The 27478-nt window shown below is 44.5% G+C and overlaps 1 protein-coding gene across 1 annotated transcript in view; it reads left to right on the top strand.

Annotated features, from left to right (window-relative positions):
• TPRG1L (tumor protein p63 regulated 1 like) overlaps positions 1–26605 on the top strand; it is a 99789-nt gene extending 73184 nt beyond the window's left edge. Inside the window, exons 4-5 of the mRNA XM_078642644.1 lie at positions 14281–14434; positions 24453–26605. Of these exons, the coding sequence (XP_078498770.1) occupies positions 14281–14434; positions 24453–24647 (349 nt within the window). The 3' untranslated portion in view covers positions 24648–26605. The remainder of the gene's footprint in view (positions 1–14280; positions 14435–24452) is intronic.
• Positions 26606–27478: the final 873 nt, after the last annotated feature.

Genomic DNA, 27478 nt, shown 5'->3' with positions numbered 1-27478 from the left:
ATGTGGACGGGTTCTAGTGTGCAAGTAAATTCTCGATTGAAAATGATAGCAATTCCTCCTCCAATGTGACCTTCTCTATTTCTCCTGACTATAGCATAGTCAGGGGGGAGGGCAGTTGCTATGTCAGGGCCAGCGCTCTCATGCAGCCATGTTTCTGTGAGAAAGGGGGCGCTGGGTTGGTTATCGAGTAGAAGATTAAATATATCTAGTTTGTGCTGCGGTAGGGACCTGCAATTCACGCTATAAAAGGAGAAATCCCGGGTCTCATACATTCAAAATCAAACCTTAATATTTTGCTTCACATATTATAGGCTGCAAAGAGCCATTAACCAGTCGTATCCGGACTACCCTGCTGAGCCAGCCAGCTTAGATACCCTACAGCTACTCCTGACATCATCATATACTACGCATCTAGTCTCTCGTTTATACTCAGTAGCACAGAAAGAAATACCATACACAACTGAAAGAGCAATGGAGAGATGGAATGCTGTGCTAACTGAAACACTAACCGAGAAGGAATGGCAAATTACATGTGCATTAGTTCAAATACTCACACCTAATGGTAATCTAAGGCTTCTGCACTTCCAATATCTGCATCAAACATATTACACCCTGGCGAAATTATATCGGTATGGGTTACGAGCAGATGCGAGATGTAAACGGTGTGGCATTGTAGACCCTGATTTTATACATCTAGCCTGGTACTGTTTGAGGATACAGGATTATTGGGAACAAATCACTTCCACTCTTACAGTAATGGTAGGAACAGAAATTGTATGCAATATAAAGACCTGTTTATTGGGACTCTTGACAAATGTGAGAGCGGTGAAGCGTAAATTTTGTGCGATGGCATTATTATTGGCCTTACGTCAAATATGTCAAAATTGGTGTGGTACGATTGTTCCAAATGTTAAACAATGGATGTGTGACATGGCTTATTGTAGAGATAAGTTATTAACAGATGAGGAAGAATTGCCGGCAAGGTCCAGTCCGAAAGATTATTGGTTCTTCTTTACAGATTATGTACGTAATACTGCCACGATATCTCACTTGTAACTGATGATAAATCTCTCTCCTTATGTACAACGAACTGTAAATACAGATTGCCCTTTACCATTTGGTATTGTTCTTGAACATGAACTGACTACACATGGATAATGAATGTGGAAATGTAATGGTCCGATTTCTTGATTATGTACTTTTGTTATTGGCAAAAAACTTTAATAAACAGATTTTTTTTTTAAACTCCAGACTAGGTGCCCATGATGATATGTGGGCAAACTAGATGGGTTTCAAGACTGTGGCTGTAGGGGGTGATGGTGGACTGACCCGACCGCTGGCCACCCGACCCATGAAGCTGGTAGGAATGAAATGCGGATTGAGGGTGACTAGGGGCCATAGTACGGCTTAAGGACCTGGCCATAACCCTGCTGTTCTTCAAAGCACTCCAACGCCAAATCCAGCTCGTATCTGAAGAGACGGGAGCCAATAAAGGGCATGTCCATGAGCGAGGACTGGACATCTCCAGAAAAGCCAGTCGTCCTCTACCAGGTGTGGCGTTGCAAGGCAACTGTTGACAAAGCTGCTCTGCCTAGTTAGTGGTTGGTTTCAAGTCCACAGTGGATGGTGAACTTTGCTGTATTTCTCTAATCGGCAATACCCTGTGAGATCACGGCCCAGGCCTCCTCCGGGACCGTTTGCAGCACTTGCGCAACCGTATCCCACAGTGCATGGGTATTGCGGCTCAAAAGGCACACATTGTTCAGACCGCAGCGGCAGGCAGGTGGAAGAAAACATAATCTTTTCAAGATTGTCCAGCCTTTTGGATTCTCTATCCAGTGGTGTGGAAGGGAATGTGCCAGGATTTAGTTGGGACATGGGGGCTTGGACCACCGACCTCTCTGGGGTTAGGTGAGGAAATTTGAGTCCCCTGGAGTGGAGCGGTGGCAGCTGGCAGTCGTCCTGTTCACAGGAGCCCCTATGTTGGGCTTGGACCAAGTCCCAAGCAGGATGTTACTAAGTGCCTCATTGAGAGCGAGAAGCGGTTCTGGAGGGGACACTCCGGCTGAAGCGCTTCCATCAAGACATTAGTCTTCACTGCCACTGAGGGCAAGTTATGGTTCTGGACCTCAGCTGCCCTTCGCACCACCATTGGGGAAAGAAGCTCTCTCCTCTTTGGTCACAGTAGTGAGAGAAAGCTTGGCCTTATCTGGAGAAGTTTCCAGTCCACTGACTTCACCCAGATCCTCAGCACAGTCCAATTGTTCTTCAAAAGGTTGGTTTTCTTCAGGGTCCAGTGACCCCTCCCAGAGTCCTAGCCCTTAACACTAGGACTCTGGAGTAGTCATCTGAAGATTCCCCTCCCGCTCTGCGTCAGAGTCTGGGATGAGAATGTCGACGGCGGCAGCGAGAGCTTTGGCCTCGGGATTGGGATTGGCATTGGGGAAGGTCGAGGTGGCATGACCGGCACCAATCCGTATCCATACGTGGAGACCTACTGGCACCAGATCCCCTGAGAGGGGGATCCAGTAGGGGCCCCTCCCGAACCCAGAGGACCCAAAGGTGTGCCGCAGGGAACAGCCTGCCCAAAGATGATGTGCATGGCTTCATAAAATTAATGCCATTGGGCTGGGGTTGCTCCTGTAAACTCTGGGCTGTGCAGAGCCGACCAAGACTCTAGCTCAACTGCGGAGCCAGACCTCGAGAGGTGACGCTCCCTCTTCTCATTGGCCAGTGGATGAGTCAAAACACGCTTTAACTTCTTTCATGGGACTTGGACTCACCCAAATAGCTCTATAACTTCGAAGAGCTCTATAACTTTGAATGCAACGACTACCTCTGACTCTGCGATCGCTATCGGGACCGTCCTCTCGACCAGGACCATCAACTTTGCAGTATCGCACGTCGGGTCACCATCAGCTGAGGGATCTCTCCCTAAAGGCCTTCCGGTGGATGGCGCAACAGTCTGGGCAGTCCTTCAGGTAAAGTTTAGGTACCAAAGGCATACGTGGTGCAGGTCCATCACCAACATCTGTTGGTGACAGGTGCCGCAGGGCTTGAAGCCGGCTTTCCTCAAAGACATCCTGCCTCCCCGGGAGGTAAACCTAAAAACAGATCTGGACAAAACATTACAAAAAAACTTAGTCAAAAGTGATTACGGGGTAGCTCTTCCTGGATGTGCTCTGGCTGGCGCGGAAAGTAAAGAACTGACGTTGGTGTCCCTGGGTGGGCCTATATAAACACAGCGAACATCACTTTCTGCGGAATGCCAACAATGCCATACAGAGTCGAACAACGCCACCTACCAGCATTCAGGGCAACTGCTCACAAAAAATGTCCGGATCTAGTCTGACACCTGGGGAAATAGTTTAAGGTGAGGAATCTGTGGCTAGAAGTCTCTATCAGATATGCAGTTCTCTACCCTGAGTCCGGTGCCACGAGCCAGTTCAAACATTTCCTGGATAGCCAATGCAATAGCTGTTTGTGGAACAGAACCGCTTTGGTCTCAAGAATTACAAAGCTAGAATGGTGGTTCAAGGACAGAAATATATTGTGCAAACAATTGACCACTGCCCTCCTTCCACAAGCTTTGATGAGCAAGTGATCAGCTCCTTCCTCACCTCTGCGAATCTGCCCAGAGCCTCTCCTAGGGCTAGTGATCATATGGCCCAGCCTTTAACCCCCTCCTTCTCGAAAACCATACCCCTACCTAACGCTCCCTCCCGCCCCAGAAGATTTGAGACCTACCTGGCGTCCAGTGATCTCCACGACTTTCACAGCTCTTGCTCTACTAGGTCCAACTCCAACATGATCCCGCTGAGACAAATGCAAGCAATCCATTCTAACCCGAACAGAGAACCTCCTCACAATCTTAGAGTAATCAATAATGACAACCTCACGAGAGTGCATGTCATCCAGACTCCCTCCCCCTTAAATCCGTTACATCTTAAATGTTTACTACTAAATTGCAGGTCAGCCAATAAACACTCTGTGGCCATTATATTTAGAGATACATGGGAGCTAGTGTCCTCGGCTCCGGTTGTTGCTCGGGGCATAGAAGGTTTAAACTTCTGCCTAAAACCGACCCCAACGTCCGCCCTTGGGGGGGATTCTTATTTACAGACCACCTGACTGCACAGCCTGCGCTCTTCATACACTCTGCAATCTAATTGCCCAAAAATCAATCCTGTACTCAAACATCGTGGCCCTGGGAGGCTTTAATCTGCATGTAAATAATGGAAGTTGCCCACAGGCATTGCAGTTAACTACATCTCTAGAGGGGGCGAACCTCAAACAATGGGTTTCCTGCCCCACACATATAGCAGGGAATACTTTGGACTTAGTCTTTTCAAATTGTACTGATATAACCATGGATACGCCTGTCCCCTTGACATGGTCAGATCATTACTTAGTCCCATTCTCTATCTCCCTACCAAACTTAGGGCAAGCTAAGGGAACACGCCTCACACTTAAAAGAAATTGGAAGAATTTAACTGATACAACACTCAACCCCATTTTGTGGGACAATCCTCTCCACCTATCAGCCGACCCAGATACTGATGCAGTTTTGTTACATCAGTGGATTGCTTCAGCGGTGGAGGCGGTAGCACCAGGAAGAGTGGTGAAATCAAGTAGGTCATCGCCCACTGCTCCTTGTTTCTCTGATGCCCTCAGGGAGCACAAGAGTAGGTGCAAGAAGTTGGAACGCAAATGGAGACTGAGATACTGTGAAAAATGAAAAGCTAATTATAAAGAGGCTTTAAAGGTGTTTCATAAGGAGTTAAAATCAGTTAGACGAAATTATATTGCGTCAAGCATTCGAAGTGCAAAGCAGTCGAGCAGTGAAGTTTTTAAGGTTGTTCAATCCTTCCTTAAACCTCGGGCACTGGAGATAGAAGTAACTCCATCCACAGCCCTGTGCGAACGGATTGCAAACTATTTTAATGACAAGATCGTAAAGGTCTATGAGTCATTTCAAACCCCTGAGGCCACTGTGAAAGAGGATATATCTCCACGCCAGGGGGAGCTACCTAGGCTGTGTGATTTCTCTCCTATTATGCCTCAGGATGCCTTAATGGAAATCCGGAATTGCCATTCTGGAGCCCCAGATGATCCTTGCCCGCCTTAACTATGGAAGGTGCTTGCACCCTCTCTGGTTGATGGGCTCTTACACATCTGGAATTCTTCCCTGAAAACAGGCACCTTTCCAGATAAATGGAAACATGCGACGCTTCTCCCACTGAAGAAAAAACATAATGGAGATCCGGGTGATTTAAAAAACTTGCGCCCTATCTCTCTCCTCCCCGCCCCAGGAAAAATGCTGGAAAAATAGGTTCAACGGCAATTGATGCATTTTATTGAGCAGAATAGGTCTCTGCACGACACTCAATCAGGCTTTCGGGCAGGGTTTAGTACAGAGTCTGCTCTACTGGAGGTGGCACAGTCGATTAGGTGGTCACTGGATTCAGGAGCACCAGTATTACTGGTGCTCCTGGATCTGTCAGCAGCTTTTGATACTGTTGACCACATTACCCTGTGTGAGCGCCTACAAGAAGCGGGAGTGGAGGGAAATGTTCTCACATGGCTGACCTCCTATCTGAGTGGACGCTCTCAGAAAGTCGCCGTCATGCCATGTGAATCCCAACCGAAGCCACTTTGGTGCGGGGTACCTCAGGGCTCAGCACTGAGCCCGTTACTTTTTAACATTTACCTAGCCCCTCTGTTCACTATGATTGCCAACTGGGGGGTTAAGGCTATTTCTTATGCTGACGACACCCAGCTGGTTTTTCCCTGTAGAGAGCAGACAGTGGAGGGTTTTAAAAATTTCAAGGGGTGCTTACGCAATATAGCTACGTGGATGATTTCTAATAAACTAAAGCTTAACGCGGAAAAAACAGAGGTTGTTTTTTGGGCAAGGTAGGATGCCAGAGTTAGAATTATGGTGGCCAGTGTAAATGGGCACTCCTCCATCCCCGGCTGCCTCTATTCGAAACTTGGGAGTGAAATGGGAAGCAAATCTGACCTTTTCAGCCCAAATACAACAAGTCTCTGCTATCTGCTTCAGTAAGCTAAAAAATCTGCGAAAAATGCTGCACCTGCTTCCATAAGATTGCCGCAAAACAGTTGTACATGCCACAGTTACATCTAGGCTTGATTATGCCAATGTGCTGTATATTGGCCTCCCAAAATATGCTATCCATCGCCTTCAAATGATTCAACATGCGGCTGTGAGACTGGTTTGCCGGATTCCTTTCCGACAACATGTCTCTCCGCATTTATACAAACTCCACTGGCTACCAGTGGAAAAAAGAATCATATTTAAGGCTACGACAATGGCCTATCGGGCCTTAAATGGAAATTGCCTGAAGTATCTGAAGGAAAGACTCTGCCCCTACCAACAAAACAGCGCTCTAACTCCTTTAACTGGCTGCAAACTCCGCGCTTTAAGAAAGCACGATTTGGGGGAAGAGCTTTCACAGTGAAAACAGCTGTACTGTGGAACAACCTCCCTGCTTCACTCCGAAGTGCCGAGTCAGAACTCCGTTTTAAAAAGGCCTTGAAGACATGGCTCTTAAAGACAGCAGTGGTACAGAACTAATAGTCGCATTCTTGCACTTGACCCCTGTTTTCCCCCAGTGGTTTTAGCGCCGGGACACCCCTGTGTTTGGGGGTAGCTGTCGCGCTTAATAAATTTCAGTTTTTTTATTATTATTATTAAACGCACCTCCGATATCTTCGACCTCATCCAACACAATGACTTAGACATTATCATCCTCACTGGAACTTGGCTAAATCCCGCCTCCACTCCCATCTTAGACCTCCTAGTACCTCATACACACGACATAATTAGGCTAGACAGAGCTTGGAAGCTGGGTGGTGGCCTAGTATTCATAGGAACACACTCTCGATTTCTCACATGGAGTCCTCTTCACCTTCCTCCTGCGAATACCTCTGTCTCAGCATCTCAAGTAATAACCTGCTGGTTTGCAAACTTCACACTTTTTATCACCCCCGGGAGGCAATCTCACCTTCATCGAGCAGCTAATGGAAATCATCTCTGGCAATGTCTACTCAGTCGTGTCCCAAATCTTCCTTGGTGATTAAAACCTTCACTGGTCTAACCGTAATGACTATGCGGTAACTTTCCTTAAATCATTCTTAAGTGATCAAAACGGATTTAGCACTGTGACCAACCTACTCATAACAAAGCAGAAACTCTAGACCTCATTATCTCGAAAGGGCAGACTATCACTTTGAATACCATTACCCCTTACGATTGGTCTGACCACCACTGCATCCTCTATTATATTAACAGGGAGGTGTCGATGAGGAAGAGTCAACCAACAAAATCGAACATCTGGAAAAGTGACCTCAGATCAATAAACTCAGAAGTACTAACAGCCCACTGTAAATCTGCCCTCTCCTCCTAAGCTGACTTGGTTGAGGTTCAGTTACTCACCGACTCCTACAACTCTACCATCTCCAACATAATGGATGACATTGCACCACTCCAACAAAAAAAATGCCTTAACAAAAAATATCCAAACCGTGGTACAAAAACTATTTAAACACGGAACACCGCAACCTCAGGGCAGCTGAACGTTCCTGGAAATCCAAACCCTCCTTGGACCAACTAAAACTCCTTAGAGATGTTCGAAGCCAAACAAATCAAGAGTGCAAAAGCTGATTACTTCAGACACCGACTTGATCAAGCTGCTAACCGCTCCAAGAAACTTTTCGAATTGGTCAAACAGCAATCAGTGGTATGTCCAAACCACTCTGACTCTGGAGGCAGCCCACCCTCATGCAACAGACTTGCTGCTTTCTTCACTGAGAAAGCAAGACTCATCACCATTGATCTCTCCTCTAAGAAGGCTCCCCTGCCATCCTCTGGGTCCGCACCTCCTCGTGACCGATTAGAAAAGTGCTAACCTATCCGCCTGAACACTAAGAACAATGCGTCATGTGGCACCTTTACCTCAGTCAGTGAAAAAGACTTCAACAAGATTCTTCAGAATATCAACCCTTCTAACACCTTCAGTGACCTGTTGCCCCCGGTCATCTTCAAAGAAATCAAGAATGTACTCATCACCATCTAGACAAGGATTGTAAACGCTTCTCTATCACAAGACCCGATCCCTGACTGCCTAAAAGTAGGTCAGGTGTCACCTATTCGAAAATAAACCTAAAGCAGATAAAGCTGACCTCAATAACTTCTGCCCTATCTCCAACATCCCCACCCAAACTCCTAGAAAAATGCGTTCAATCCCAACTTTGTACTCGCATACAGAACTTCCGACTACTAGACCAGCAGCAATCCGGCTTTCGGAAGGGGCGCAGTACTGAATCGGCTCTCGTTCATGTTATGGATGACATTTTAAAAATGCTTGACCAAAATGATTCCTGCCTCCTAATCCTCCTGGACCTTTCCTCTGCATTCGACACGGTTAATCAGGACACCCTCTTATTCATTCTGATAAACAGGATGAGTTTCTCTAGCCTGATGCTACAATGGTTCTCGTCCTTCCGCCAGATGTGAATAGCAAGGACCCCCTGACAAAATTGATAAAAACAATTCCTAGGACAGGGTAAATATATTTGAAAAGTTGACTCGTCCTTCCTCCACCACAGGTCACAAAGAGTCGAGGCAAACTACTCCCTCTCCGAGCCCTATCTCGTAACTCACTAAATTCCAGGAACATTCTCTTCCATATGTATGCGGACGATACGCAACTTTACTTGAAAATCTCATCCCCAGATAACATAATCTCACTCAACACTACCCTAACGTCTACTCAAAATTGCTTAACTGAGAACCAGCTCCTGCTCAACACGTCCAAAACTGAATTCCTTCTCATCTCTCCTCCGAAACACATCCCCAATCCTGACCTTTGGCTGAATCACCTCACTACTTTCAACAGCACCCCTACTATCATAGACTCTGCCAAATCTCTCGGAATCACCCTGGACAAGCACCTGAATATGAAAAATCACATCAGCAATGTGTGTAAGGGAGCTAATCACCTGATGTGGACTCTTAGAAATATCAAACCATCCCTTCCACAATCTGATTTCAAGCAGTTGGTCCAAGAGCTTGTCTTTCCGAGGCTAGACTATTGCAGCGCTACGCTCTGTGGCCTTCCCAAATACACCCTGGCTCCTTTAAGGGCATCACTGAACGCTGCAGCTAGACTGGTTACAGGGACCAAACGAAATGAGCACATTTCCAATGTCCCTCCTAAATGGTTGCCCTACGAAGCTCTAATTCAGTTAAAGGTTGCCGTTCTGACACACAAAGCCCTGCATCTCAAAACCCCCAGGTACCCTGCACAAAAGCTTGAATTATCCTGTGGTGGTAGAGCCTCAAGGAGCGATAAAACTTTCCTCATGAAACCACTCATCCTTAGCAAAAAGAGAACTTGTCGCTAAGCCTTCTCCAGCGCTGCCCCAAGGATATGGAACTCTTCCACCGGAAGTACGCAGAATCTCCTCAAGGACTCCTTTCAACCTGGAAGCTAAAAGATTCCTAATGAATACATTTGTACCTTAATTGGGCTAGGCACACCTGCTCCAAGCCATTGTTCCTACAAGCATAGTACCATCATTTTGATGCTGCTCTTCTTTACCGCAAAGTGTGCCCCCCTTCGTAACCCGCTATATATCGGTTTATTGTATTACTCCCCTTGACTCATTTGTCTTGTATGCAATTATTCCTGTTTTCTCATTCTTACTTGATGTCGATATTGCATTCATGTCCTTCTTCCATCCTTTTGTAAAGCGCTCGGATATCCTTCGGGATCTTGTTCACGCTATATAAAATGTTATAAATAAATAAAGCAAGGATCCATAAAGGTCATATGCTCTGAGATAACAACTCGGGTGTCCAGACCCAAAGCACATAGGTGGTGAAATCAGCTCTCACCTTAGATTTCTAAATAAATACTGCCTTTTATCTTCACTATGACAAAGCCCTCTATGCAGGTCTACTTGTTAGCAAATCTGTAGATTTCCAGAAGGTCCCTGTTAACTTGAATTGTCATTGGGGGAAAAAAGTCCCAACACACCTTGTGACTCTCCAATGGTTACATTATGTCAGAATACATAAAATGGATTATACACCATTGCCCATCAAAGAACCTGCCTTCTGTACAAAACGATCTTCAAGATCCTTTATCCCAGGTGCAAATGCCGTGGAGGCTGATGTTTCTCCATTTCTCTCAGGCTGTGGAACAATATCCCAATTTCCACCTGCACACTATCACTTCCCAATGTAGTAATTTTATTTGCTGATCATAGGACTGTCATTGAGGTTGAGCACAGATTGAGCAAGCCCATATGCAGGTTCATGGAACACCTTATGGGAGGTAGCTGAGAGAACTTTCGTTTTTGTGGGTATGTGTTTACTTGTTTTTCTTTTAGAACAAAGCTTGTTGCAGGTGGAACATTAACCGCTTCCATGCGTCGGACGGCCCCTGGCCGTCTGACGTCACAGTGGGCGTGTGTGGAGGATGGCCATGGGCCGTCCGAACCGCACACCCGTGGAATTCTCCCGCACAGCGGGGGAATTCCGGCCGCAGCGAATCGGTTATTAGATTGACGTTTGTATGTGCCATCCCTTCTTTATAGAGTTTTTCTTTACTTTTATAACAAATCTAGTTAAAGTTGTAAACTATTCACCTTGAAGTCCCAGGTCAATGCCGTCACATACTCATGATTCCACATCCTCTGTGTGTCATGTAAAATGTTCAAGTGGCTCCCACTGGACACCAGACGTACCATCACGCAGGGCCTATCACAAGCAGACTGGACTATGGAGACGCGCGCTCCTACCGGAATCCCAACCAGTCTTCACCACACACTTCAAAATGCCTGTGCCAGACTCGTCCTCCCACGCCAAGCCCAAACCACTCCTCAGAGTCCCACTTGCTCCCCATCCAGAATACTACCAGTTGGAACTTCTCAAACATGCATTCAGATCACTACAGAACCCTGATCTGCGTACCTCACTCATTGGCTTCAGTTCCAATAACCCACTAAGAAACTTCGCTGAGCATCACTCTCACTTCCACATATACCCGCATCCACAGAATCAGAATGGGAGGTCGATCATTCTCCTACCAAGCCACCAAATCCTGGAACGACCTCCCCAACACATCATTGCCTCCTCTTTACTTCTTGAATTCCGCAACAAGCTGAAGACCTGGCTTTTCAATTCGTCTTCTTGCAGGACCATCAAGAATCCCTGTACTCTGGCCCAGCCTCACCTCACCCCTACACTTACCTGCTCTGTGCCTCGACACACTCATGGGTGACCAGCAGTGCTCTACAGTTCCACATTACATTACTGGACCATACTTCGGTGATCTTTGTAGAGGGAGATACTGTACAGGTAGTACTGTGGCTCCACTATCCAACAGTGTTATTTTGCAAATGCTGGGTTCTCAGTTCTCATTGTTTCTGTCCCTGTGGAAAGAATCCTTTCCACAGGGACAGAAACCTATGAGAAAGTTTGACTCCCACCTCCCTCCCACCCACCTCTCCATTACTTGATGTTTCATTAGGTCAAGTAATTTTACATTTTTTGTTTTTGTAGCTGAAATTTTGGCAACTTATTTTTTATTTTCCTCGAAGTCCTCTATCTTTACCTTGCTTTTTATGAGGTGTGGAAAATAAATATATCAAAGATCCTAATGGTCTCTGCATGGTGTTCGTGTAACTTGCATACTTTTGAGAAACTTTTTGTGGAAATGCGAGGGCTCTTGTAGGATAAAAAAAACAACAAAGCTTAATGGTTCTGATGCTCGTTTTGCCAAACTCCCTAGAGAAATACTCCTCGGAATAGTCTACTGAACTTTGCCCCTAAATGAGATGCAAAAAATAGCATTTTTATGGAACATAATTTCCACCATGAGTCTACGCTCCTTTAATCAAACATATGTCACTGAAAGCCTTATTGACATCCAGGACTCTGCTTTCAAATGATTCTTGTACGTCAAGATCACCATCAATGTAGCAGACCGCATCACTGATTCTTTTGATGGTGTGTTTCATCAGCATGAGTTTCAGTCTAACAAAAGATTGTTGTCGTCTTAAGATTGTGGTTTGTGTAATTTCCCTTATGTATCTCTTAAGTACTCCAACTCCCCAGTCTGTAGGAAAACCTTTTCTGAAAGGCTTACTGCTAATCGCAGCAGATGAAGCCAAATCCTTCAGAAAAACAGCAAAAAGTTGGAAAATGTTGAAAGCCTTCTTTCCACCCTTCTCTTATCTATGCCTGAGGCAAGAGGGAAGCCATGAGAAAGAATGACCAGAGTCACCACAGATAAATCTGTGCTGAATGTTGTGCATGATGTTTTCCTACCATTTCACTTACTTTTTTGCCACGACTACCAACATATGGGCAAAATACAACTGTTGCCAATATATGCCATACAGTATGTTTGTGATTCCACTAAGGAAAATGAATGTATTCTGCCTACTTTGTGGTTCAAAAAATCAATCCAGGACAGGAAAACAAACCCATCTTCAACCTGCAACGGTGAACAAATCGATAAGTAAAGTGAGCATGCTTGCCCTTTACCAATGTTCCCCACAACCCCACTCGAGCTGAAAATGGAAGTTGATCGATGTATGACCATATTCAAGCTACAGGTCGCATATTTTTACAATTGCAAGAAACTATTGCAAGTTCATGGTGAGCAATGTCTATTACCCCACACGTTCCTGCCATTTTGGGCCCACATCTACATTGTAAACCAAATTCAAATTCTTGACCGTAGCCTTTATCTGTTACGAACGATTGGCTCAACAAATCTCATGCTTCATGAAAGCTCAGCAAGACTCTTTAACAGCTTTACTCTTAAATTTCTAAAACTACTCCAAATTGGTGCTGACATTGTAGGACACTCAAAAGGTTTGTGCTTGATCAACAGTTTATGGGTGGCAATAGAGGAAGTGTTCCATTCAAGTAGAAGGCCCTCCCTTTATAGGGAGAGGTCTTCTACTAAATATTGTGCTTTATCATTTATGGTAAAGCACAAACTCGCACATAGATCCTTTTTGGAAAACTTTTATGGAATACTCTTACATTTTCAGACGTGTTGGCGTATCTGTAGCTACGAAGAGTAAATTTGAATCCCAAGCCCTCTAGATTAGTTGAAACTGGAATGCTTCTTTATTTTCCTAAGACCCATTGGACAGGTCTTTTGGTCGTCCTCTAGATTAATTACTTACACTCATACTCCATATCAACAAGGTGAAAAAGGATCAGCATTTCCCCAAAAAATTTGCCTCCTAACCTCTATTTTAAAATATCTGTTCACTGCAAGTCCGATCAAAAATTTACTTTAACTCAGAACTTACTTGGGCTCACCTCTCTTCAATCACTCTGTTTGAAGCCAATTTATACTCAGCGACAATTTTGTTCATTCAGTAAAGAAATTTGACCACTTCCCCCTTTACTGCATGCCCTACAATGGCTTCCTATTTCTTATTTAAACATTTGCTTCAAGCTGCCTCCTGGTCTAGCAGACCTGCTCAAAATAATTGATGATTCAAAAAGTCTCTAAAGTCAAATACACTTCTATTTGAGATTTAAAAAAATCAAAAAACCTTAACAGCACTTAAATAATGCGGCCCCTGCTTGGAATTCTGAAGGTGTCATTGCAAAGTATTCAACACACCAAGAGGAAGCAGAGGATGAGACTAGTTTACTCCTTGCCACCTTGTATGGGGCAATAAGAACCTCTCTTCAGTTGGGTACTTGCCATGGGAGGCCTTGAAATATCAGTGGGTTATGTACACTACTTTCTTGTTGCCTAGTGGAGCCCATAGGCTGATATTCTGAATTTCATTTTCAGACTTTGCCTGCAATGCGAAGGGTTGTAATGAGGTGACTAGCAAATGAGCAGTCTGAAAGGTAATTTTCATTTGACTTTCCCCCATCAATTTAAGGGAACAAATTGCTTGGGGAAACGTCTAATGGTGCCTCAGGTCTCTACCTGAATATTTATTATATTTCAGTGCAAGCCATTTTTTGTAAGCGAAAATGTACAATTCTAACTCTTCAAGATAACTGTACTGTTTGGACCACATTACCACCAGAATCCAGAGAAGCAGCATCTACAAAACTGACCTAATCAAAGCATGTACATAACTGTACTGTTTGGACCACATTACCACCAGAATCCAGAGAAGCAGCATCTACAAAACTGACCTAATCAAAGCATGTACACTCACTGAGGTCCAAATTTACACATATGTGTTTGTTTCTCTTTGCAGACGAGATGGCATGGGGATCCGTATTCAGTGGGATAAGAGCAGCCAGCCCTCCTTTCTAAATAGATGGAATCCATGGTCTGTGAAAATGCCATACACAACTTTTACAGAACATCCCATGGCAGGTGCAGATGAAAAGATTGGATCGCTTTGTCAGGTAATGCATATAAAATGCTCACAAGCTTAGGTTGAGTGTCTTGAGATACTACACTACATTACATACACGTAATAGATACAAATGGTATTGATTCTCAATGCTGAATATATATATATATAGTGACGATATGGCGAGCACAAGAATAAATATTTAAAATTGCACTGAACATGGGTCTTCCTCGTCTTTTCAAGTTTGTGAAGCAGGACGAGCCTTGCATATATATATATATATATATATATATATATATATATATATATATATATATATATATATATATATATATATATATATATATATATATATATATATATATATATATATTCAAAACTAATTCTTTGTTGAGATCAGCTCCTATGTTGAAAGTTTGGGGGTGATTCGTCAGGGGGGCCCTAGAAAAAAGGGGGGGTCCCAGATCGTGATTTCTCCATGTCAATTTCCATAGGAAACTTTAGACAAGGCTACAGGTCGAACGGGTGAACGGAATTACCCCAAATTTGGTAGGGAGAAGGGTCTTGGTCTAGAAAGCACGCTTTTGTTTATTTGGTGTAAATTCGTTCAGTAGATTTTGAGAAATATCGAAATTTACAGATATCCATATTTGGGAATTCTGCCATCTGATTGGCTGAGGCTCTACGAGCATGAGCTTGTTGCTGATTGGCTGCGAGCGGTTGCAACTAGGAAGTGTTGGCCGCCATTTTGTGATTCAGTTGAAGCGAGTAAGGTGAAAAGTGGGAGAAAAAAGTGGGAAATAGGAGGGTAGGAGCACTGTAACCTCTCTGGGGTGTTTAGGGTGTGCTATAGAGTGGGTGCGAAGCGAAGTATTCACCCCTACCGGTGTGTAAGTGTTGGGCTACGGAAATTAAGTGCGGTATTGCGTAGAGTCTGATGCGGGTAAGGTTAACTGGTGCGGGACTCGGGGATTAAAGCGTGAGCCCAAATTGTGTGTCTTATGCTGTGAAGTCATGTGCCATGGCCGCTGTACTACAGTTGTGGAAGTAGTGGTCGGATAGGTTTATAACTACTAGGACGAACTACTGACCCATACTGGTATGAAAGTCCTGTGGTACGGAATATATGTGAGGTATTTTTCTAGAGTCTCATGCTGCTAAGCTGTGCTGCTGCCGGAGTCTGGGATTAAAGCGTGAGCCCAAACTGTATGTCATATGCTGTGAAGTCATGTGCTCTAGCCGCTGTGCCACATCTGTGCAAGTAGTGTCAGCATGTAGTTATAGCTACTTGGATGAACTTTTGTTTAGATTATTGTAGCTTGTGTATGGTGCTTAGGAGGTGTTGTATAGGGAGTGTGAAGGTAAATCAATGTGGTATTTGTAAAGCGCAAACTACTCACCCTTATGGGTGAGTAGAGCTGGGAATCCAAGCAAGAGGTCTGTGCTGCAAAGTGAGATGGTCTGGCCGCTGCGCCACAGCTGTTTGGAGAATAGATTTTGGCAAGGGTGCGGGAGTTGGCGTTATAGGGCCCTAAAATAGCGGGCCTAAGTTGTAAGTTATAGGGTGGCTCTAAAAGGAGCCCTTATGTTCATTAGTTGGAGCTACGTATAAGTGCAGATGCACAGCTTCAAGTTATTCAGGAGAACTCTGTTTCCCTGATTTGTAAAGTGTACTCCATCCCTTCTGTATATATCTGCCATATCAAAACGTATGTTGTTGTTGTATATGTACCCCATTTTGTTGTCTCTGTGGTATGCAGAGACAGCTTTGTTGACTTTTTTCCGAGATGTGTCAATCTGAGGACAAAATTGTTTGGATCATTTCCACTTTGGCATATATTGGAATATACAAAGACCGTTTGAGGCAAAAGTAATGTCAATTGTCCAAAGGTGTCCTTCATAAGCATTTCCAAACCTATCTCAGTCAATGTGCCTAGGTCATTTCCACCACAGTGCACAATCATGAGGTCAGGGTGTTGGAGATGCAAAAAGGTTTTAACCGAAGGCGTCAATTGGTGCCACTTCAATCCTCTCTGTCCAAACCATTTAATTTCCACATTTTGTAAACCTAGGTCTAAGTCAATACGTCTCTGTTCTGCATAACTCTTGCACCAGAAAACATAGCTATGTCCTACAATCCACACTAGCATTTTGAAGGTATGGCTGGAAGGTATGGAAAGATGTCTGTAGCTCATGCAGTTCCTTCGTAGAATAAGAGATCGGTTTAAAGATGGGGAACTAGTTTCTTTTCGCATACAAAACAGTACCTGATTGGGAGATGAAAAGCATTGTTTTTAGTATTAAATCTCTTTATTGACAGATCATAGCACATACATGAAAAACCTGTAACCACATAGCCCCCAACACTCATAGCAATGCGAGATACAAGGCTCAAAAGAAACGGACAGGGCCTTGCCATGCTGTAGTGAGGCCCAATAGAGAGCGCCTTGTGAGTGCAAACAATCAACATTAGAAATAGGAAAAAACAAAATTAACCAAAGCCCCCAAACCCCCACCCAAACCCTCCACCCTTGTTCCAAGTCCACTACTCATATCGTCCAGGAGCCTAATCCCTTTAACCCATTGTCGGCTGTTCCACATCAGATAGACACAGTAAGCGCAGATAGCGAGGGCAGGTTACCTCCCGAAACTCCGAGGCCAACAGCGACAGAAAGGGTCGCAACAGCTCTGAATACTTAGCACCCTCTCCTGCCAGCGTCAGAGAAAGCTTCTCCATACCCAACACATGCCACAAGCGATGGAGCCAACCCTGAAAGGTGGGGACATGTGCAGTGCGCCAATGGGACAGGATATTTTGAATGGCAGAGCCCAGAGCAATAGCAATGAGGCGGCCTCTACGGGAGCACAGCGGGTAAGTGATAGGATTTGGCAGGCCTAGCAACACGTAGGAAGAGATGGCTAAGTACCCTCCCCAGCGTGACTTCCCGGCGCTATAAATATGTGTGTACGTAGCTTGTAGCATCTTGTATAGGTCCGAAATAAGTTTTTTGTCAGATTTGCGGGTGATCAACCAGTACTCATACGGCAGTAGCCACCTATCCGCCGCAGGGCATACATGGTCGCTTAGTGCCCAGTGCCGTACCTGTAAGTATCTAAGTCTCTCCGATTCTGGGAGGCCATATTCCTGCCGAAAAAGAGGAAATGGAATGACACCCTCTTCTGTGTACATATGGAATAGGAACCTACACTCAGCTGGACGCCAGCTCGCGAAGGCTACTGAGTCCATTCCCGGGGTAAAGTCAGGATTATCCGTCAAAGGTGTAAGAGGTGACAGAAAGGAAGTAAGTTCATGTTTAACATTGGTGCGATCCCAGACTTCCATGGGGACCCTTGTAATATGCGAGGCGTACTAATTGGGGAGGGGGTGCGGGGGGGAGGTCTGTGTTGCCTACGGAGAAAAGGAATCTCATGGAGTGGCCGACCTGCCACCGCTTGGTCCTGAAAGAGCCAATGCTTTTCAGACTCCCATTTACTCCACTCGACAAGAAAGTGCATTTGGGCCCCTTGGAAGTAGAGGAGCAGGTCTGGGAGGCCACGCCCCCCTCCTTCCGGAGGAAGTGTCTCTGGTCGCGCCTTTAGCCGCGGTTTCCTACCGTTCCAAATAAACTGGGGACCCTTGTAATATGCGAGGCGTACAAATTGGGGGGTTCTGTGTTGCCTACGTAGAAAAGGAATCGCCTGGAGTGCCCGACCTGCACCGCTTGGTCCTAAAAGAGCCAATGCTTTTCAGACTCCCATTTACTCCACTCCACAAGAAAGCACATTTGGGCCGCTTGAAAGTAGAGGATCTGGTCTGGGAAGCCAAGCCCCCTCCCTCCGGAGGAAGTGTCGCTAGACGTGCCTTTAGCTGCGGTTTCCTACCGTTCCAAATAAACTGGGCCATCTCGTACTGTGTCTGTTGGATCCAGCCCACTGGTGGCCGCAGGGTAATGGTACGGAACAAATAGAGGATCTGGGGAAGGATTGTCATCTTTACCACCGCCACCTTACCCAACCAGGACAAAGGGAAGTGCCTCCATCTCCCCAGTTCTTGCCTAAGTTTCTGACGCAACCGAGCATCATTAATGCTAACCATGGCCAGGAGTGTGGGAGCCAGCTGGATCCCCAAGTACGGGATCTCCTCAGTCGTCCACTGGAAAGGAAAGGATCCCTGCGTGGGGCCCTCTATAGACAGATCTAGGGCCATGGATTTGCTCATGTTAACCTTAAAACCTGCGGCTTGCGCAAAAGCCTCTAGGGCCCCCAGGCATGCAGGCAGCGACTCCCTCGGGTGGGACAAAGAGAGCAGAACATCATCAACGTAAAGACTGATGGTGTGAACATAGCCGCCAAACTTGATTCCCCGTATTCTCGGGTTAAGACGTAACCTCTGTGCCAATGGTTCCTTGTATAGAGCGAAGAGTAGGGGCGACAGTGGGCACCCCTGCCTCGTGCCCTGCTCTATTGCAAACCGGGGGGGTGAGAGTATGACCATTAACTCGGACCGTCGCAGTTGAAAATTTATAGCAATTCATGATGTAGGTACGGAACTTCTCCATCCCCCCCTTCTCCAAGACTCTTTCCAGGTAGGACCAATGGGCCCGATCAAACACCTTTTCGGCATCAATTGCTAGCATCATAAATTCCCCCTGCGTAGGTGTAGCTTTCTCCACCAGATGTAGGGCCCTCTTGGTATTATCAGAGGTTTGGCGTTCCAGGATAAAACCCGCTTGATTCGGGTCGACCAAGCCACCCATGTGAGGCGCAAGACGGGCCGCTAGTATACCTTTATATAATTTGAGATCAACGTTAAGGAGAGATATAGGACGATACGCCCCACATTGCAAGCGGTCTTTTCCCGGTTTAGGAATGACAGCGATAGTAGCGTCCAATAAATCTCTGGGGATCGCTCCCAGTTCTGAGAAGGAGTTAAAAAGGGTCGTAAGAAGGGGAGCCACCTGTGCACAGAACGTCCTATAGAAGCTCGCAGGGAAGCCGTCTGGCCCTAGCGTTTTCGCCAGCTTGAGGCGGGAGATAGCTGCGATGACTTCCTCCGGCCTGATGTCAAGCTCTAAGTGGTCAGCTTGCTCCTTCGTGAGAGCTGGAAGGGGAAGGGAGTCTAGGAAGGACTCTCCAGAAGACATCTCGATCGAGGACCCAGCGAAGAGAGTGGCGTAAAACTCACTAAAGGCGGCAGCAATGTCAGCATCTTCCGTGACTTGCCCGCCCCCCTGTTTAAGAATCTCCTGCACGGTCTGGCGCTGCTGAACTTCACGCAGCTTGTGACCCAACAAGCGCCCACATCGATCCCCACCAGTGTAATATGCGTGCTTCAGCCTCAGGGCCGCATATTCTGCCCGGTCCTGGTCTATTGCCGCCAACTGTTGCCGCACTGCCTTAAGCTGCCTCCAAACTTGGGGAGCCCCCGTTAGTTGGTGCATTTGTTCCAACTCTCATGTCTGCTGCGTGAGCTCCTCCCTCTTACACTCACGCTCAACATTGTCAGCAGCCGAGATTGCAATAAGCTCGCCCTGTAGAACCGCTTTCAGGGCTGCCCACTGTGTCGCTAAGGTAGTGTCCGCATTACTATTGTGTGTGAGATAGTCAGCTATAACTCTGAGTCGTGTAACCACCTCCTTGCGATGTAACAGCGTTTCTCGTAATTGCCAATGTCGTGTCGTGAGTGGGGCAGACGGAAGGGAGAGAACGACTGTCACCGGCACGAGATTTGAAAGAGATGCAACCCCAATGTCGATAGCGGTCGTGAGCGCTTGCACCGAAGGGGAAGCCAACAGATAATCCAAGCGAGCATGTTTTGTGTGCATTAGAGTAGTAGGAGTACTCCCGACTCCCGGGGGGAAAGCAGGACCACAGATCCACCATACCTACCTCGTGCAAATGAGCTAGTCCTCCATGGTGGGAGCACCTGACTGGGAAGTACGCTGGCATGACCTATCCAAAGTGTTGTCGAAAACCAGATTAAGATCCCCACCCAGCAAAACATGACTGTCCATTGTATTGGAGGCCTCGGTAATAGCGAGATCGAAAAAACTCTCCTGACCCTCATGAGGAACGTAAACAGAACCAATAGTGAACATGGAACATGGAGGAGCCCAAGGAAAATCTATACGTCATTAGCCTCCCCTTTATCTCTGCCCCTTTATGCAGCACCTTACCCCGAAATCTCTGGGCCACTAGGATTGCAACACCTGCGGTTTTTTTAGAAGCAGAGGAAAAGAACTGTGATGGAAAACTACGGGATCTGAGGCGATGACCATCTTTCTGTAACAAATGTGTCTCCTGTAGGAGGCATATATCCGCCTGGTAATGCTCCAAGAGGGAGAGGACGGCCCTGCGCTTCACCGGGTTGTTCAACCCCCTCATGTTTAACGTAAGGACTTTAAGTTCAGTGGCCGGCATCTACATAGTAAGGGTCATAAGATGCTAATGGGACAGATCTTTCTGCCAGTGAGATGGGCCATACACATCTTGCCTCTCCATGGCACGAGCAAGCAGCGCATCGGCCCTCCCTTCATTGCTCGGTGGACTTGGAACAGCCATATCCTCCCCCCAACAACCCCTCCCCAAAGAAAACCCCAAAACAAAACAAGAAACTCATATCCATATTGTCCAACATCCCCAGTGTACTTCCATAGGTCCCCCTCTCCCGCCAACGACCTAAAGTGCAAAGTAAACAAAACAATCGCCTACGCAGATCACTGAAATCTGCCGGTCGGAGACTGGGTACTGTCCAATGCAACCGCCTCCACTGCGGCTCGCTGGCCCTCCGCGATCACAGCTGCCGGGGGTTTCTTCACTCGTCGCCGTCTACCCTGCTGTCGCCACTGGGGCTTAGTCATCCGTGACGGTGCCCTGGTTCGCTCCTTCACACTCTTCAGAAGGTAGATCAATGCCTAGTACCCGGCAAGTCTTTGTTGTAAACACGCGAAGACTCCTATATTGTACCTACTACCTAAACTGCATAAAAAACAGGTTACACCGCCAGGTAGGCCAATAGTGTCCTCCATGGGTTCAAAGTTGGAGACCTCTAAATACATGGACTTTTATTTGAGACCTTTTGTGATGGCATTATCAGCCTACTTGAGGGATACTATGCACTTTTTGAATATGAATATAATATATTCAGCTTTGAGAATATATTGTATATCTCAAATCAAAATTGTCTCCAAGAAACAGATTGGGGAACTCGGCGGGTCTGCAGAATTTCATTTATTTTCTATGGCATGATGCGTTTCGGCCTGTGTGCCTTTCTCAAATGCCAATGACCTTGGTGCACGCATGCTGTTTGTTATATACATGCTGCCTCGCTCTCATTGGAGGAAACCGTGTGGTCACTATGAAACAACTACTTGTCCTAGCATTCCCCTCAATGGGAACACTGTTGTTATTGGCACCAAAGTCAAAGTGTCTCCGCAGACTCCTACGTCCAGCCGCATATCACAGTGATGTACACACCTGATGGCGCAGCTTCAGTAACCTGCATCTATCAATGAAGTCATGGCCCAACTTTGTCCGCAAGTATTCATATCTCCCTGGTTGCTGTGGTTATGGGGCTTTACGTCCCTTGGAAAAAAAGATATATTGTTCAATGCTTTAGATGCATTGCACATTTATTTAATTCTGGGCACACATTGACTGTTTGCTTACAATGTACTTAAAGTGGACTTTGGGATATATATATATATATATATATATATATATCCGATTGCTGGCGAAGATTTAGCACGAAATAAAGCACCAAGAAAATAAGCACTTAGCTGTGGTTTCGCTCTGGCGTTATTTTTCCACTGTTACATGGGAACTTGCCGGATGGCGTCCTTTTCGACATATATATATATATATCTATATCGTTCTAAATCTCTTGCTTGAAACTTTCAGTTGTATCTTGGCATTGCCCAGAGAAATATTGTACTACTTTACGACTGTAGCCATTACTGTGTACTCTTGCTGTCATCTTTTTTTATGTTATTTCTCTTTATTCCCGTTTGTGCTCCTCATCCCTCCGCACCTGTTACTCCCTTTTGTTCAGCCCTTCGCTCTTGTTTCTTACTCCAGCCTTTCATGTTTCTCCTGTGCACTCTTAGGTTCTCAGACATCCTCTTATCAGTCATCTCTTTCTCCTGTGTGCTCCATGTCCCCGAAGAAGGCCACCCTTTTAGTATTTACCTGTCTAGTTTCGCCCTTTTTGCCAGGTATGTTCCTTGCTTCCCCCTCCAACTGGGTGGCTTCTCATAAGTGCCACTGAGAATGGGCTACAAGGAGCACTTCTTGCCATCAGTACAGTGCTGTTTTTTTTTTCTCTCTATCAAAAGAAGGTTGGGAGGCAAGAAGTTATACAGTCACTCAATTTAATGCTCTAAAACAGGAAGACTTGAAGTATGGCCAGGGGGCCGCATGCATCCCTCCTGACCTTTAATTGCAGACCCCTGGTGAACAGCTGCACTCACTTCACTGAGCAGAAACATTCAGAAAGCTGTGAAATGAGCATAAACTATTTAACTAACTAAAGTAATGGTGAAGAAGCAAAGTCGTTGTCCTAGATAATTTACCTTTAGAAATATGTTTAGTTTTAACAACCCCTTGCACCAAAAGGGGAGAGGGGTTGGCCTAACGGCTAAGGCGCTCGACCTCGGACCTGGGGATCTGTGTTCGAGTCTCGGTAACGACGCCAAAAAACCCCTGTGATTCTGGGCAAATCACTTCATCTCCCCGTGCCTAAAATGAAAGTGTGTCCTCATGAAACGTAACTGGTGCAATGTAAAGCGCTCTGATAACTGATTCGGTTCGGTTCTAGTTCGCGCTATATATAGCTCTGAAAAAAAAAAAAAAGCATGTAAAAACATGATAATACTCTACAAACGTAAGCGTATTTTATTAACATGCATGAGCGTTTTACCTTAGCAGATCAGATTATATCACTACATTGAGTGGCCTTTATAAGCAATTATAGTTTTCAAACATGAGCTTGGAAACATTCATGCCGTCCACATTGTGAAAACAATGCCATTAGTGAGGCAAGTCATTGGTCGGGTGTACCTTGTGTGTAGCCTTGGTTGTTATAAAATTGGAACAACATTATAATTTATTAAATAAAACACAAGAGATGGTTTTGTACAGCACACATCCTGAACTCTTGTATTTCAAAGGGCTATCATGTGGTAATGCAGAAAAAGGAGGCAAAGTGAAACTAACCAATTACCTTGGATCACAATATTAGGTCAAGTGGGGAAGGCAAGACTGATACCAGGTTTTCTGGTTTCACATTTTGCAATTCAGCCACCAGATGAGTATCTCTTTACCTCTCATGTTTTACATTAGAAGTTATTGCTTTAACTTTACTTCTTGGTTCATCCAGAATGGAGTATTGGTGGTAGACAGTCATGTGAAGGCTTGGTATGTTGTCCACACCATGTATCTGCTTCACGCTCCCCTGCGCCCAACTATCATCACCCCGCCGGCATCGTTGAGGCCCTCGGGCATGCCACAGAAAGTACTTTGTGCGCCCCTGGAAATGTTTGGGAGTACCCATGCGATAAAACCTAAAGGACTACCGCGAAGGCTCCTTGCCACCAGAACCTCAAATACTCTGCATGTCAGATATTTTTCTAGCTTTAATGTGCGCCCTCTGCATGCATTAATACAATAAACCTACATCTACTTACTGTGCCAATACTTGTTTATTTTTTCCTTCCTTTTAGTGACATAATTTCATGCTCATGCTGGCTAATATAGCCTTTATGCAAACACAAGGAGGACATATCCTTGAGTTTGCTTTATAGCCGTTATGCCAAGTTTGAGTGTAAATCATATTCAAATATTTTAGATGAGTAGGAAAACTATGGCACACAGTGTGATATTTGAGGCATTTGTTTTTTAAGTTATCCATTTATTGGTTGAAATACTTGCTCAGCTATTTTACACTGTGCCATAATTGACAATACACAAAGAGGGGTTGGGGAAGACAAGCTAATTTTTAATAGTGGTTTGTAAAAATTAAGGGGTAACACTGGACGTTTAAGCGTTTAATGAATACATGTTTTATTTTCAAGCTGGACAGCTTCAGGACCCAGGTCATTCAAGCAGTGAAGAAAGCACACAAGGAGTGTCCTCTGCCTGGAAGACCCAATGGAGTGCTTGTGTTGGAGCGGCCTCTTCTTATTGAAACCTACGTGGGCTTGATGTCTTTTATTAACAATGAAGCCAAACTGGGATTCTCCATGACCAGAGGCAAAATTGGATTTTAAACTACTCCTCTTTCATTATCAGTGGGATTTGTGCTTTTTATTTTATTTTTATATCCTCCCATTGAAAGGTTCCATGAACCCCTGAGTTTAAATGAATTAAGTTTTTAAATTACTTTAATCAAAAATGACTTTATCCTGAAATGTTACCTAACCATTTTACCCTAGTGCCACAGTTCACTGAATGTTTGACAAATGGTACAAAACAAATCTTTTTAGAGAAATGAAATTGCCAAATTAAGTTATACTCTTAAACAGTATTGTAACGTTCTGCATCTGAAGTTACTGCCAACTCATATTTGCACTATGTGACTTGAAAATGTAGTTACAGAGTATGAGAACTTATTGTTGGTATGACCTAGACCCAATTTTTGTCTGTTCAAGACTGAAGTAGTAATCCGTTCAGTAGACAGTCCTGTTGCCTAAAACTGCAACTAGGCTTTGATTATATGCGAGCTAGAAAATTCCGACCCTTCGCAAAAGCCCTGTTTCTACTGAGAACAGAATTATAAATTATATGAAGTTCACAGATGCAATAATCTCCACAACTTTCCCCAGGTATATTTTGACAGGTCGAATTGCCCATATATATTGGTGGGGAAATAACTGGGACACGTGGATTGAATCAAAAACTTTATGCACCATTTTGAAGGGCAAAACTAGTAGCTGAAGATAATTATTTAACTCTCTGATGCTGAAGTTTAGGATAGTAATTAAAACGTACACTTTCTATTTTTGCATTAAGTTCACCCACCTTTTCAAGGGTTATGTTGCTCTGATTTTCTGCATCGGTTACATATTGGATGCACTGCACTGTGAAAATGTACTTTCCTTTGAGTTTGTTATTACCGGTTATCCTTACAGTATACAATCCAGTTTAAACTGCCTGGAAAGTATCCAAATACATTGTCAAATCTCTACTTGAGTTTTAATTAAAACAGTATTCTATACTTGGGTTAATGAAATGATTTGCTGAGGAAGATAACATAGAAGTGTTTATGGGGTTGAAAGACTGGCATCATAGTGTTCTCTTTACTTATATTAAAATCATTACAACTTTAGGACATTAGCAGGGCTGTAATTTAACAGTATAGAAATTTGTGTGTGGCATAGTTTATCTCCTGGTATGCTAAAAACTCAGAAATGTTTATTTTAAAGATATTTCAAAGTAGTAATTGGAAGATTCTTCCCATCACATTTTGTAAGGTACATAGTTTTTGCTGGTCTTGAAACCACTAGTAGGTAGAATTGTTTAGTTTTAGGGTCGGATTGTGAACCATGCCCCTTCTTTGTTTTAAGTTTACATTTCTTACAGCTGATCAAGATCGCATTTTTAGAGTGGAGACTGTTAAAGGACAAAAGCGAAGCTGTTCTTGTTCGGGTCCATTGAAGTAGCTCATTTTGCACTCTAGTTATTTTTAAACAAGGGACACAAAAATACCCATTTTAAATAGTAACTGTTGGGTCATCTTAATATTTGCTTGCAGGAAGGATGTTGGTTTAGAGTAGAGTTAAGAGAAAGGTATGAAATTGTCAAGTTATTTTTGACCAATTTGCACATTTGATCAACTTGTGCATACATAGCCTATATTATGCAAATAAATTCTTTCTGAATAGGAGGAAAAATTGTTTTATGGTAGGTATTCAAGGTTTTACAAAGTTCAAGATTCCTGAATGTGTATGTAATGCATTGTTTAGGACATGTTTGCTCAAAAAACAGTTCCTTCAAATCTGCTGCATGCTAGCTAAACATAGTTCAAAGAATGTTGGTGGTTTTATGAATGTGTTTTTTTTTATTATTTTGTTTCATTATGGAAGTTGTGTGTAAAATGGTGGATGTGGGCTTGCTCTGAAATGCAACAAACTGCATGCCCGTGTGAATATATAAAGCTAATATTTTCTATACTTCTGTCTTGCTTGTTTTTAATCTGTTAAAATGGAAATAAAACAATGCAAATGCCTGTTGTGACTTTAATGGTGTTTAGTTGCATGGACTGGTTGTTTCTTTGCATTCTTTGCAGCGGTGTGTTCACTTAATATTTTCTCTCCATAGAACCCTTGGATGGTTAGGAAATGTGAGACTCCTATATCATAAAATATTGACTGTAGTTTGTGTTGATACTGTACAGATGGTTCATCATTTGTGTTTGCTTCAGGAATAAGTTCTGCTGAATGCTTATTCCACAGATTTCTCCTTGGGTTGTTGAAACTTTAAATCTCGTCATTTATAGCAATATCAAATCACTAGCCCAATGTGGTGTTGCTACCACACCAGTTTTGTTTCTGATAGATACATCTACCGTGTGGATTCCTCACCTTTTGAATATCCCCCTGCGTCAGCAACATTCGGAAATTCTTTTCGTAGCTTCGCGCCGACGTGGACTCTGACGTCATAGAGACACGGCATCGCTCGCGACTCCGCTGACGTCATCGACGCCTATAATAGGCCCACGCCGGCGTGATGACATCAGTTCCCTTTTTTCCGCGTCGTCGACGCTAACGGTTTTCTGGGGTCGTCTGTAGCCTTTGCTGTAACTTTGTTACTTGCTATATTTCTAGTCTCTTTGTCTTCTCTCTTTCAACATGTCCTCGAAGAAGACCGGATTTAAAGCCTGCGGAGAATGTAACAAGATAATGTCCATTACAGATCCACATGAATGCTGTTTGTGGTGTCTGAGCTCTGTGTCTGAGTAAATTGGATGCGTTGGTTGACTGAGTTCAAGGTGATCAAAGCTTGTTCAAGGCTCTCTTGTGTCTTTCCAAAGAATAAATAAGTCATCTAGTCAACCAACGCATCCAATTTACATGGACAATAGATGCTGAATCTATAACCT

The sequence above is a fragment of the Lissotriton helveticus genome, chromosome 5_1 (assembly GCF_964261635.1).
Source record: "Lissotriton helveticus chromosome 5_1, aLisHel1.1, whole genome shotgun sequence".
In the NCBI taxonomy this organism is placed as follows: Eukaryota; Metazoa; Chordata; class Amphibia; order Caudata; family Salamandridae; genus Lissotriton; species Lissotriton helveticus.
The sequence above is the reverse complement of the archived record's forward strand: the minus strand, read 5'-3'. Positions and strand labels throughout refer to the sequence as shown.